Genomic DNA, 14,560 nt, shown 5'->3' with positions numbered 1-14,560 from the left:
TCTGCTGTGGCTCCTCAGGCCACCTGAGGTACCCCTCATGGTATGAGCATTCTCATTTCAGTGGTTCTACTGTAAAGTTGTATTTTGCATATATATCCAGTTTATTATACCATACATTACTATGTCTAGGATATATAGTGCGTATATATTGCTATACGGATTTGAATATATGAACCTGTGTATAATAATGTGCATTATGGTTAATTAAGTGAGTTTTCAAAGGAAGTTTGGTCTTCCGCAATAGTGGCTTCATATGCCAACTTAACACACTCACCCCTGTTTACAATAATATTCCTACTGTTGAGAATACCTTCTTTTGGAGTCAGAGCCATGACTTGCTGGCTGAGCAATCTTGGGCGAGATAACGTACCTCCCTATGGCATAGTTTACCATATGTTGAGTGGAAATATTACCTGCCTACCTCATAAAGCTGTTATTAAGACTGATCTCTTCCATGTAAAATTCTTACTGTAGTGCCTGACATATTGGCTTTGAATAAATGTCAACTATCATTATCTTTGTTATTATTTTAAAATGTCTTAGCTTTGCTAATATCTGTGTTAGAGAGCAATATTTAAGTGAAATAACACTACCCATTGACGTCTTACTTCTAAGTAAAAGTATCATTATTTACTATGGAATGCAATATTTTCTCTTTACTTTGCAATCTGATATTTTCTTAGAGTGACTGTTTCTATCCTCCCTTTCTATTTCCATGCATTTGCGCTTGCATTCCTGCACATGCCAGTACTTTTGTCCATATTCATTCAACAACCGTCTGTCTGTCGAGTACCATTGTGTACCAGGAATACAGGTGACTGTTTTCTTGAGATCAGTCATGCCAGTCCTGACAAGAATCCATTTCAGCAAAATTCAGTACTGAGTATTCCCAGCGTATGTCATTGGAAGTAGGGTCTCTTGAAGGCCTTTCCCTTATTGAGGGACCCGCCGCCTTAACAGAGTGGAAGAAAATCAGAACTGTCTTACTCCATTTTACCGACAGTTCCCGTCCCAGCCTCCCCTCCTCCATCACACAGAACGGTTCTCTTTGTTATGACAGCAGGTACATATATTTCCAGGAACTATCTTAAGACTTCCTCTCCTCTTCCATTATATTCATTAAAAATCATCTTAAGTGTGCCCTAAGTACTGTAATTTTTATAAAGTTAGGATATTCTTCTTTAAAGTAAGAAGAGTGACATTTGGAGACATTGCTAAAAAGTCAGCCCTAAGTAGCTTGAATGCTTGTACATTGTTCTAAAATCAATAATGGCTATGAAATTCTTCTTGGCCAAAAAATATTCCTGAGCACATCATATCAAGTGAATTGTTTTTGAAAATAAGTAAGAGTTTGCAATGGTGGTTTATGCATCACAAAAATGAAAAATTATGTGTCACCAAGGCCAAACTAAAACTGGTAAGTCTACAGTTAACTTAATTAACTGACACTCCAGGTATTTCAAAAGGAAACACCTGTACTTACAGCTTTATTATGCCTGGAGCCCCTGGGGTTGCGGGCTATAAAGACGGTGTCAAATGAATACAGATACCATCTGTATCAGATACAAATGAATAGATTACCATCTTACACTTTAGCTCCAAGAAGGGTCTCCTAGAGATGGTTTACATAATGCAGTCTCATTAAGTTATCACAGGAACATTTGTCCAGTATTCTTTTACTCCCATTTAAGATTTCCTGTAGCAAGCAGAAGTGGTCAGAGTCGTTTCATTGATCTCAGAGCTGGCACAACTGTTTAGTCACTCGGGTCAACAGTTCTGTTGACAGTTCTTAGTGTAATCCATATGTCATCAGACAGCCCTCAAAACAATTATCAAGTCATTAACATAGACAAAATCAGCCTCAAAACATTCTTGTAGAATTATAAAGCATATGAGAGCTTCATAATTACCTTCATGAGTGACTTACATAGAGTGACAATGTAAGACCTAAGATTTATTGTGTTTACTGTGTGTCAGGACATTTCTAGGAATATGGTTACTTAATTCTCCTCAGTAACCCTGCAAGTTTTTATATTGCCCTTAAGGTCATTGAAGTTCAGAGTCTTCATCTTAACTTCACTTACATTAAGCAGAGAGTGCGTGGTAAAGTCTGCATTGAATCCCGTCTCTGACCCCAAGCCTGTGTCTCCCTGCTTCCCCACTCTGCCCCACTAAGGAAAGCGACTCACTCTCACTCATTTGCTTCTTTAATCAGCTTGTCTTCATTGAGCCACTGTGATGCGTCAGGCACCGAGGGTATGGCAGTAAACAAGTCAGAAATGGTTTCTGCCTACAGGGCGTTACATCTAGCTGGGAAGACAGACAGAAGAGGAGTTATAGTTATGGATAAGTGTGAGACTCAAACACAATTTCTTTTTTTTTTTAATTTTTTTTTAACGTTTATTTATTTTTGAGACAGAGAGAGACAGAGCATGAACAGGGGAGGAGCAGAGAGAGAGGGAGACACAGAATCTGAAACAGGCTCCAGGCTCTGAGCTGTCAGCACAGAGCCCGACGCAGGGCTCGAACTCACGGACCGTGAGATCATGACCTGAGCCGAAGTCAGACGCTTAACCGACCAAGCCACCCAGGCGCCCCCAAACACAATTTCTTTAAATTAAGGCTAACTATGTACTGCTGTTCAAGGAAGAGATACTCTCCGGGTGATTCTGATATACAGCCAATGTGAGAACTACTGACTTTGTACCTGACACACAGTAAGCCCTCAGTGAACCTAAATCCATACTGGTATGATTTAGATTTTAAAAGGAGTCTTACATGGCCCTTTAGTTTTCCTGGAGATTAGAAGACATTTGGTTTTTGTGTGGGTTGGCTCCTGTCTTGGCGTTATGTTTCTTCTTGGTTCTAATTGTATGTCACTGTCCTTTTTCCATAGGTGACTGAAGGCCACTGGAAGTGGGGCGGCGTCACAGTCCAAGTGAACAGTGCCTTTTTCACAGGCATCTATGGAATGTGGAACCTGTATGTCTTTGCTCTGATGTTCCTATATGCACCATCCCATAAGAACTACGGGGAAGACCAGTCCAATGGTGAGTTTCAGTCTCTTTAGAACAGCTGTATTCAGGATATAGGCTTCAGTCTCTTCAAGGCTCACATAGCAAAGGCTCTGGGTTCCCCAGGCAAACTTTCCCTCCAAATGTCAATGAGTGCCCCTAGGGACTGGAGAGCCATAAGACAAAAAGTCGTCTTCTTTTTTTGTTTTTAATGTTTTATTTATTTATTTTTTTTTTAATTTTTTTTTTCAACGTTTATTTATTTTTGGGACAGAGAGAGACAGAGCATGAACGGGGGAGGGGCAGAGAGAGAGGGAGACACAGAATCGGAAACAGGGTCCAGGCTCCGAGCCATCAGCCCAGAGCCCGACGCGGGGCTCGAACTCACGGACCGCGAGATGGTGACCTGGCTGAAGTCGGACGCTTAACCGACTGCGCCACCCAGGCGCCCCTGTTTTATTTATTTTTGAGAGAGCACAAGCAGGGGAGGGACAGAGAGAGAGGGACCAAGGCTCTGAAGCAGGCTCTGCGCTGACAGCAGAGAGCCCTATATGATGGGCTTGAACTCATGAACCACAAGATCATGACCTGAGCTGAAGTAGGATGCTCAACTGAGCCACCCAGGTGCCCATCTTCTACTTTCTTAAGCTTTAAGTATTAGGGTTACTGCATTCTAGCCTGAAACATGTGCCAGTTTTAGTATAAAACTTAAATTTGCTTTCCTTAATTTTTTGAGCAAAAGTGACTATTGGAGATTATGCCATATTTATTCTTCTAGTTTGAGAGGCAAAATCTTAAGGTGTCATGTAGAATGGAACTAGGCCCTGAGATTTGAAGATTGAGCTGGATTCATTTTTTTCTCCTGCTCATTCTTCTGCAAGGCTGTTTGTTGACCTGCATCCAGACCAATAGCTATTTACCTACCTGTCTCCATGGCCTTCTTCTTAAGGGCAGTTGGTTCTACCAGGAGCCTTAGGGAACTTAGCCAGTCCGGTTATTTTGTAAGTGATGAAACTGAGGCCCAGAGAAAGGAAGGGCTTGCCTGGGGTTTCTCTGCCAGCCATAACAGAAGGAAATGACTGTCACTGCCTAGGCCATGCTCTTAACTTGGAATAGGTGCCCTGCTAAGTGACAGATCTGAGAGCTCCTTTTTCTTTTGAATACTTAGTCCTACACTGTTTGGCTGCACCCTTATTCTTCCTTCTCTTTTTCACACCTGCTTTACCTTAGCCATTTACTTGCTATTCCTCAAATATAAGGTGTTCTTTCTCAAATCAGAGCTAGTGCCCTTCACTGCCTTGGAGCAGAGATCAGGGCTTGAAGGTCTGCATGTGTGCTATGGCACCACAGGTGGGTCTTTCTCATAGGAAGTTCTTACCATGTGTGTGTTGAATGAATGGATTCATATCCTATGTGCATTTGGGCCCAATAAAACCCTACCCATCTTTTGGGCACATTCAAAATGGTTCCTTTTTCTTGAAACCTATTCCTCATCACTCTAGTTGCAGATCAGCAAACCGTGTTCAATAGAATATTGTTGCCATAGGATGTTGATAGGTTTTAGTAGTCAATTTGAGAATCATTGGGTTTTTAATCAGCATTAATGAGGTTTTTATTTAAAACATCTTAATGCCTTTAGTACATTAATTTTTACTGTAAGTCATTTTAAATGGGTAGGAGGAATAGTGTTTCCCCAGATTACTTTTTTATAAAGTTTATTTATTTTGATAGAGAAAGAGAGAGAGGGAATGAGCTGGGGAGGGGCAGAGAGAGAGGGAGAGAGAGGATCGCAAGCAGCCTTAACACGGTCAGCACGGAGCCCAATGCGGGGCTTGAATTCACGAACCATGAGATCATGACCTGAGCCCAAATCAAGAGTTGGATGTTTAACTGACTGAGCCACCCAGATGCCCCTCCAAATTGTTAAACCGTTTGGCACCGGACCCCTTTTTCCAGGCACTGTATTTGTTTGGAACTAGTGTTCTAAGGAACAGGCCTGGGGGAACATGATTACACATTTCATATGACACTGCATAAATGTAATAGATGAGTTTGCCTGTGCCTTCCCTTTCCTGCTGGAATATTAACTCCTTAAGAGCCAAGGACAGGTTCTCAAGGGTGGTTTGAAAGTGTTGATTCAATTAATGCTTCAGAAATAAGAGTTCTAGATTAGTTTTCATATTTCACAGATGGGCCAATGGTCTTGAGAGTTGGTGTAAAAGGACGGGGTGATGACATGAGAGGAGATGATGTGGGAAGTGAAGGGCATCTGTGCTGAGGGTTGGGATAGTGACTAGTCTCAACCACCATCCACCTCCAGTACTATACCTGCCGCTTCTGTGCAAGAGCATCCTTCAGGCCGGTCTTCCTCCCTCTTCCTTGGCTGGTCACACTCAGTGTGGGAAATGGGGGCACATGGCCTCTCAAACAGTGGACCTTCATAACACCAGCAGGAAGGGACTCTGGGCTTGTGAACGAGAATCTTGATTTCATTTCATGGTCATCCTGTTGGACTTTGACAGAAATCATATGGACATGTGTGTGACTTGAGAATATTAAGCAGGAACCCAATAGGTGAAGTTCCTCCCTTCCAGGGAAATACCACATAAAGCAGTCGCTGGACTTCCTGGGAAGTTGGAATAATACTACTAATGGGTAGTAGTTATTGAATTCTGACTGTGTGCTAGGCTGCTCTATGTAAAGTATTATGGTTGTTTTTTGCTATGTGACGAGTGGCAGACTGCTTAACCTCTCTGTGTACCATTTCTCCCAACTGTAAGTGATCTCTTAAAGTCTTTTGGAACCATAAAATTCTGTGGTTCTCTTCCTTCCCATTGGCAAAGAAGGAGCAAAAGAGCACCTCCTGTCCTAAGGTGGCAGCCCAGAGGGTGATTCCGTCATAGGTAAGAGGTTTCCAAACACTGGTGCGAATTTGCCCATCCCGGCACTTTTAGGTACCTGAGAGGCCAGAGCCATGGCCCAGCCTGCAGTGGGAGGATGACTGCCCGCCATGCTATTGGGCCAGAGGCTTGATGTGCAAGCCAGATGTCAGGCAGCTCCCATTAGGACTTCTTACTCTGCACAACAGCCACCCCCTGAGGCTTGAAACCTTGCAGTTGAGAATAGCACTTGATCTGTTCCCCATCAGAGTTTTTTTGTTTGAAGGCAGCTTGACCTGTAATTTCACAAAAAGTTCAAAAGCTAGTTCTCAGCAGGTGGTCATATCCCCCAAATCCCTTGCCAACTGGTGTTCAGAAGTATTCATGGTTTTGTTTTGATTTTTTTTCTTTTGGATGTCACTATGACTGGGACATACCACTAGCATTTAGTGGCCAGATTCTAGGGATGCTAAATATCCTTCAATGAGCAAAACAGTCCCTTGTACTAGAGAATTACCCTGCCTAAAATGCCGATAGAACCCATGTTGAAAAACATTCTTCAAGCAGTTTCATGGGTAGACTTTTTTGGGACCCTGTTCTGATCATAAACACAAGTCACACAGTTGAGTAGTTCTGTGATGGTGACATGATCAGCTGTGACTTCACAGCAGCCCACGAGCACCTGGCAGTTTGTTGTGCCCTTCCCTTCCCATGGTCACATGGTACTGTGACCTTGTGCATTTGGAAGGGAGTCTTCCATGTTGGGTTCTCTGATCATTTTCCTTCTCTACCCTCTTTCACTTTTCATCTCTTCATCTGTTGCCAGACCACACAATGTCTCCTAGGAACTATGGAGCATTTGCCAAAATTTTGAAGCTCCTTGGAAAGAGCTAGTTTGGAATATCACATAGAAACCTAGAAAATGAACTTCTGTATTTTAAAATTCTCTGGGTCTCTGGATGACATCCCTTTTCCTCCCCCAGCCTTCCCCTGCTCCTCTTCCTTTCTCGTGGAAAGTTTTTATTTTTAAGTTGGCTTGGGCTCCCCCACACCCCCACCACCTTGCTTTTAAGGTCTGGAGCCAAGAATTCAGTTCTCTTGCTATGGAGAATGAATCCCAGGTTTGTGGTGCTTTTTGCCTTCGTGAGACGGATCCTGGAGAGACCTCTGGAAAAAGCTCCTTTCCAGGAAGTTGGCAGGCAGTTTCTGATGCAGCCAAAGGGGATAAGGAAAGAGAAAGAACATTGAGAGGGGTTGTTTTGTTTGGACGTGGAAAGAGATGCCAAGTGTCAGGAGGGAGTGGGTAGGGAGGAAATGAAAGCAGAGAGCATAGATTTTGTTTCTCCCTTTTGGTCAAGGAATAAACTGACAGAAACAAAGCAGATGGCAGGTTCTAGAAAGGGTCAGCTTCCTAAGAGTGTTTGTTTTTCTTATATATATATTTTTCTCTTTTATTGTGTGCATCAGGAAGCGACCCTTAGAAATGAACCACTCAGTGCTTCAGTATTTAGCACTGTGTCAGGTTTGATAAGATGGAGTGACATGAAGCCCAAAGGAGTGACTAAGACAGAGTCCCTGCTCTCATGGAGAGCTGGTAGCCTTGTCTGAGAGACCAGGCTTCCTTGACTGCCTCCTGAAACTCGGGATATGGCAGAACATCTCCAGGCCAGAATTCCCTCATGTTTTTAGCAGCTCACTGGTGCTGCAAGGATGTGAAGCTCTATGGGTTCCATCTTTTTGGTTGATTTACCATAGCTGCTGGTACCAACATGTTTACATGGATCAATTTTATATACATACATATATATATGACTCTGTATCTATGTACATATGTTTATATATAAACATTTTATGTGTATGTGTACATATATGTATACACATATACAAACATATATGTAAATTTTTTTAATCTGGCAGAGATATTTTAGAACTCTCTTTCAAGGACCATTCACATTTTCTGCCCTGCTCCTGCTGCCTTTTCATTAAAGTTGTTCTTTTTTACCTGTTTCCAATAGCAATTTGTGAGTCATTCTGGATGTCTTCCCAGGCAGGAATGGATCTCAGCTAACCTTAGGTTGGAGTGAAGACAGCATCTCCCAGGGGTTCAGCATCGATGTCCTGCACACACGACGAACTGTCCAAATCCTTTCAGACATCAATTCTCGTGGGAAAAAAAGTTGGAGTTGCTTATAAAGTCAGACGATTCTTAATAATAGCTTTGATTTTTGTGTTCTTTCGTCTATAGAATTCTTGTCAGAAGGTTTTAGAAAAAAACTGAGGAACGGAATTCCTGACTGGATGACTATGACGAAGGGAACAGGAGACACTCTAATTGCCAACCGGTTCCTTTCTATTTCTATTCGCACTAAATGTCTTCTGTCTGACACACTCATTCTGCTGGAAGCCACAGCAGCAGCCCCAGGTCCCATGTCATGGAGCTCACTACCACACTGCGTCAATTTTACTGCCAGAGGCTTCTAAGGTCTCCTGCTGCTTGTTTCACAGAAAAGGTGGCTTTGGCTTTTGTTGCCTCAGTAAATGTTTGGTTTGAGTCATGAGGCTCTGACAGTGGCTGCCTTTTATTGAGGCCTTCCCCTTGGTTGCATGTTAGATGACCCACCCATGGCTAGCCTGGCTTCTCGATGTCTGTGAGCAGTGATGGAAATGGTCTTACCACCAGGGCTGGGCTCAGACTTGGAAGTGGGTCTCAGTAGCCTTTTCCCATTTTCTAATGAAGTTCACAAGCAGGTCACAAGCCATCATTAGCCTAGCACCTCTTGCTCTGTTATTTGTAGTTGGGCACTTTCTGTCTCCTGCCTCTCCCAAGGTTGCTGTCCCTCCAGTGACCTGATCTCTCCTTTCCCAGGCAAAGTAGATCATTTTTTCCAGGTCTTGGAATTACCATCACTCCACTATAATAGGAGGTACCTCAGTCACTGTTTCCCTCAGTTACTTTTGGGGGAGTAACTTTCTGCTTCCCAAATGTATCAGTTTGGCAAGGCTGCTGTTACAAATACTGCAGACTAGGAGGCTTAAACAATAGAGATTCATTTATTTTCTCACAGTTCTGAAGGCTAGAAGTCCAAGTTCAAGGTATCCCCAGGATTGATTTCTTCTGCAGTTTCTTTCCTTGGCTTGTAGATGGCCATCTTCTCTCTACGTCTTAACGTAGCCTTCGCTCTGTGTGTATGTGTATCCTCATCTCCTTTTCGTATGAGGACATAGGTCATATTGGATTAGAGCCCACCCCAATGACCTCATTTTAACGTAATTACCTCTTTAAACACCTCATGTCCAAATATAGTCACATTCTGAGGTAGTGGGTGGGAATTAGGACTTTAACACATAAATTTGGGGAGGGTATAATTCAGCCGATAACATTAAGATTTCACTCACAGCTTCTAGGTTTTATTGTGTCCACCCTCTTGCAATTGCCCAGAACTTGGTATCTGGAGGCACTTTGGAGGTGGGTGGGGAATGGCTCATCCCAAGCTTGCTATAAACCACCTCATTGTTTTTCTCCTTCTGCCATGAACCAGCCTGGACTTTATTACAGAGAGTTATCTTTTGAGCTTAGCTTTGAAGAATAGGAGGTCAGTAGGTATGGGACTAGAGAAAATTCCACAAGAAAGAATGAAGTCAAGAGTGTTACAGAAAGAACATAAGGTTTGGAGGTAGACATAGGCCGTTTGGAATCCTGGCTCCAGTATGTACTGAGTATGACCTAAAGAAATATAAACTCATGGTATGGGAGCTTTCTGGCTTCTGGATCTGGGTAATGGGGTGTTCACTTGCCTTAGTGGTGGTTGTGAGGCTAGAATTAAGTAGCCCCTTTCATATTCTAAGACTGGTTGTCTCCCAGATTCTGTGAAATAATCTTGGAATTATCTTAGCAGTTTTCCTTCCTTTTATACTAAAGTAGCCGCAGATAGGCAAGGGATGGGCATTAAAATGCAGCCAGTCGTAGGGAATTGTGGTTATTGTTGTCTCGTTATAGTGCAGTTTATATAGCTTTGTGTGTCCCCAGGATGCATTCCAGCCAGTTAGAATCCAGTAGCAAGCAGCTACATACCTGTGGGTGCGATATCACAAATATGGATCCGTTGATAGTCCTCGGTGATTAAATCCAATGCCAGAGACTGGTCTCATTTTGCAACGGCTAGACACAAACAAGCCTTCATCTCCTTGTTAATTATCTGAGAGGAGCTGACACCATAACCAGGGAAAGAGACTTACTGCAAACTGAAGAATTCTTTTCTTTACCTTTCTTAATGTATTTTTTTCCCTTGTATTCTTCCCCTCCCCGCTAAGTATGTAACATACTGCATTTTCGGAAAGGCTTTTTTTTTTTTTTTTGTCTTAGATGGAAAGAGACTCCGAGCATGTTTGTGCACTGAGTAGCAGGAGCCAAGAAAGAAGGAGAATAACAGATGGAGCAAGACCTTGGCAGAAGTAGGAGTTGATGGAATTTGGAGGGAATGGAGGGATCCCCACTCCTGCCATGTTACTGCCATATTCCCACATTTACCCCCTAAGGCGGAGGGGGGGCGGGGTTAGCCTTCAGGATACAATAAAAGCACATGTGAATCATAGAGTTTGCTAGCCAGAGACCCATTGGCTGGGTCCTCATCCCAGCTCTACCAGGAGCAAACTGGGCCGCATTAGAGAATAATTTCTCTAATCGTCTATTTGAGCCTCAATGTCTTCCTGTCTTACAAAGAAATACAGGGCATGCTGAGCCCCTAATAGTGCATACAATAAATACTCATAAATAACAACTCTCCTTACTATCAGTGCACTGATATTGTATACTATAAATTCTTGTTTATCAAACGCAAAAGTAAAATTAATATGCTGAACAATTCATCCAGATTATTGCGTGTATATATTTATGACCATAACACGTTACGTGTGGATTCATACTTTGCTGGCAGACTCATTGGCTGTTGGAAACTAGAATATTTACAAAAGAATCAACATAGCCTAAAGGTTGAGAACCTGGATTCTGGAGCCTTATTGTTCTGGTTTGAATCCCACATAATTTACTAATCTGGCCCTTGGGCAAGTTACTTAACCTCTCTGTGCCTCAGTGTTTTCATCAGTAGAATGAGAATGATGACAGTATTTCTGTCAAAGGTCTGGTATGAGGATTAAATACATTAGTATTTAGAACAGTGTCAGGTACATGATAAACACTATAACATGGGTACTCATTAAAATAAAGAAGCCAGGGGCGCCTGGGTGGCTCCGTTGGTTAAGCATCCGACTTTGGCTCAGGTCATGGTCTCAGGGTTCATGGGTTCGAGCCCTGCGTTGGGCTCTGTGCTAACAGCTCAGAGCCTGGAGCCTGCTTCAGATTCTGTGTGTGTGTGTGTCTTTCTCTCTGTTCTTCCCTCTCTCACTCTCTCTCTCTCTCTCTCTCTCTCTCTCAAAAATAAACATTTAAAAAAAATTTTAAAAAAAATAAAGAAGCCAAAGTTATTTTGGCTCAAGTGATCTGTAGAATCATATACATTTTTTAGGACATGCTAATTAGAATCACATTCTAAGCTTAAAGAATTAGCATCTTGGGTTCAAAACCTCGGTAGAATTACATTCTAGTGTCTATTTTTAAGTCTTTGGTGAAAGGGATTCTTTAGGTAAACACTAGGAGATGCTAATGAATTTACTGGGGTGGGCGGGGCTCTCTTTGAAAGTTTGATGACTCACACAGACATGCAGATCTGACAGTGGCTTTGAAGTTTTGATGGCTCACCCAGATATGCAAATCAAGAACTAGTTTTGACCAAGAAATTTGAGGCCTCTGCATTATGGTAGACTGAGAAGTGGGCTAGAAGTTGCAGTAGTGAGAATGCAAGCTAGTGACCTGGGGAAATTTACTTGTTGTACAAATCACGGTTCAGCATGACACCAGGGGGTCCTGTGTAAAGCGTCTGCAGCCTTTGCACCCAACTGGTCTGTGCCCTTGCCCGAAGGACGATGAAGCTGGATGTGCCGGAGGCTGGGCTGATACCCCCTTTATTACTTGCTCTGCCCCTAGTCCTGTGGATTGGACCCTTACCTCAGTAGCCCCAAGTAACCATTAGCAGTCCTCTGCAACAGCTTAGGACTGCTGCTGAAAGTAGGGTCTCTTAGGTAGAGAGTCACAGACTAGCATTTAATAAGACCGATTGATCTGCACAGCTGCTGGGAAATGGGTCTACAGTGAAAAACTAATACATGTGGCACATGTGAAAGGTGCCATGCAGCCTGTGGGACCAGTGTGTGGGGTTACTCCTGGGGTTCTGAGACCATGAGATTCACTGATGCTCAGCAATTCTTAGACTAGTGATAAGACATTAGTTGTAAGTGTAGGGCCAAAGTCGCTTCTAAGTTTCAGTCCCAGTTGAAAGCAGCACTTATTTATTTAATTCTGTGGTTTGATTTAGGAAACATTTTAGTTCCCCAAAATATGAAATCGTGCGTACATGGTATAAATATAAAAATCACAGACATAACCAGCACCCCTTTCTGTAAATACCCAAATCCATGTGTATGCCCCTTAGACAACAGTCCTTAAACAGTTAGGTCCTGATGTTTTCCATTTTCCCTTTGCCAATTATACATTCATTTAATTTGTGTCCTGGCAGGTAGGAGAATGCTTTAATTTACAGAAACTTATTTTTTCTTGCTGGTGGAGAAAAGATTACATTATTCCATTTTAGCAGAGGAACACCTCTGTCACTGATGATGAGTCCAAAACACTGGTGTTGTATATGGAATCCTGGGGGCAGCAGAAAATTCAGAACACATTTCTGGTACTTTTTTCCTGGAGAAGAAAACTCTTAAATGTTTCTAAATGTGTTACGTGTATTCCCTGCCCAATCTGTTGGTAAATATAGGCAGGTCTTGTTTCCCTTCACGTGGCGTAGCTGCTTTGTCAATTACTCACATGGAGTGGGTACGTGCCTCCCTCCCCATCACTGGGGAGGCGTGCGGTGCTGGCTTAGCCCACAGCAGAGACCTTAGAGTCAGACTTTCCTTCCCTGGCCTAGTTCCCGGCTCTGTCATGTGTCTGCCCCTTTACCTGGGGCAGTTACCTTACTTCCCTCCCTGTTTCCTCGTCTGTAAAGCTGCCATGATCAGAGTGCTCACCTGGGCTGGCTCTCGTGAGGATTAAATATGATTACATATAAAACATTGCGAATAGCGTCGGGTACAAAGTAAGTTCTCATTAAATGTTAATAATTACTACAAATGATAATAAGCATTATGCTGACTCATCCATCATTCATATCTCTTCTCTGGGAGAAGAATGCTGTGAAACTACTGCAGAGTCTTGAGGAAAAAGGTTAGGAGTTAGCCCTACGTGTGGGGGCCCTGGTTGTCTCTATAAGCTCAGGATGTGAAAGAGGGCTGGGGTCAGGGCAGTTGTTACTGAGGTGCATCCTGTCTTTCTTCTTCCCTGAACACATCTAACACCAAAACCCTCTTTCAGGTGATCTGGGTGTCCACAGTGGGGAAGAACTCCAGCTCACCACCACCATCACCCATGTGGACGGACCCACCGAGATCTACAAGCTGACCCGCAAAGAGGCCCAGGAGTAAGAGGCTGCAGCACCTGGCTGGGACTGTCCCCCCACATCCCAGCCCCTCTAACCAGAGCGGGGAGTGTGCCAGAGAGAGCTCGGGTGCAAAGGAATGCTTGAGGCTCTTAGCTGGGGTTTCTTCTTGGATCCGCGGCATGGACATTTGTCAGCTTGCCTTCTGACTGTAGCTCTCACAGGAGGATTCCTGCAGCCACTAATGCATTGTGTATAACAAAACCTCTGATATGACACATTTTCTGTGATCATTGTTAATTAGTGACATAGTAACATCTGTAGCAGGTGGTTAGTAAACCTCATGTGTTGGGGGTGTTTTCCTTGGGGGATGGTTTGGGCCAGATGGGGTCTATATGGAGTGGAATTATTTGACTCTTTTTCCTGTTTTAGATTCTAGGATAGATTTTAACATTTTTGCAGCCCAGGATAGGCTGATGTCATAGTCTTCTCAATCCTAGTCTGTGACCACTTGTGTTTTTTTTTTTTCTATTTATATCACCAAGTAGCCTATTGAGTTAATATTTAAGTTGTCGATAGATATGTGTCCCTATTTTTTAATGGCATAATATAAAATAACTGAATCTCATGAGAAGGTCTGTTACGCCAGGGGCATTTCAGCTTTGAAACCAAATCTGTGTATCCAATACTAACCAGTCTGTTGGATGTGGGTTTTAAAAAAATGTTTGCTAAACTACCCAAGTAGGATTTACTGTATTAAATGGCCTTTGGGTCTGAAAAGCTTTTTTAACCTCTTGCTTAAAATGTGTTTTCTTTTGATAAGATGCTTCCAACAGCCTCCAAAAGTGTAGATCTGATCATTTAAATAAACCTGTACATGTACGCACATATGTATATGCACACGTCGCCCTCCTGCCCTACCAGCACACATGCCCGCAGGTTCTTTTCCCTGCTGAGTCTATGGGGTGGGGAACAGGTTGGGAAATAGCTTTATGAAAAATTAAAATATTTTGCCACCAAATCAGAGTGCTTGGGGATGGTATCTGTGTCTGGAAAGAGGGTAATATTTTCTGTGCTGGGTGGTTAACCACTGTTCCCACTCCTCCACCCCGGCGGGACAGTGAGT

General features: G+C 43.0%; 1 protein-coding gene across 3 annotated transcripts in view; it reads left to right on the top strand.

The window, feature by feature from the left end:
- WLS (Wnt ligand secretion mediator) overlaps positions 1–14,320 on the top strand; it is a 101,456-nt gene extending 87,136 nt beyond the window's left edge. For 2 of the 3 annotated variants that reach the window (XM_030324540.2, XM_030324539.2), the window contains 2 exons: positions 2,897–3,050; positions 13,371–14,320. In XM_030324540.2, coding sequence (XP_030180400.1) covers positions 2,897–3,050; positions 13,371–13,480 — 264 coding nt within the window. In that variant the 3' untranslated portion in view covers positions 13,481–14,320. Of the gene's footprint in view, positions 1–2,896; positions 3,051–10,256; positions 10,346–13,370 lie in introns of all 3 variants that reach the window. The other variant, XR_003970755.2, reaches the window with a different exon arrangement.
- The last annotated feature ends 240 nt before the right edge of the window (positions 14,321–14,560 follow it).

This window comes from Lynx canadensis, chromosome C1 (assembly GCF_007474595.2).
Source record: "Lynx canadensis isolate LIC74 chromosome C1, mLynCan4.pri.v2, whole genome shotgun sequence".
Taxonomy (NCBI): Eukaryota; Metazoa; Chordata; class Mammalia; order Carnivora; family Felidae; genus Lynx; species Lynx canadensis.
Note: the sequence above shows the minus strand (reverse complement) of the source record. Positions and strands in the feature narration are given on the sequence as shown.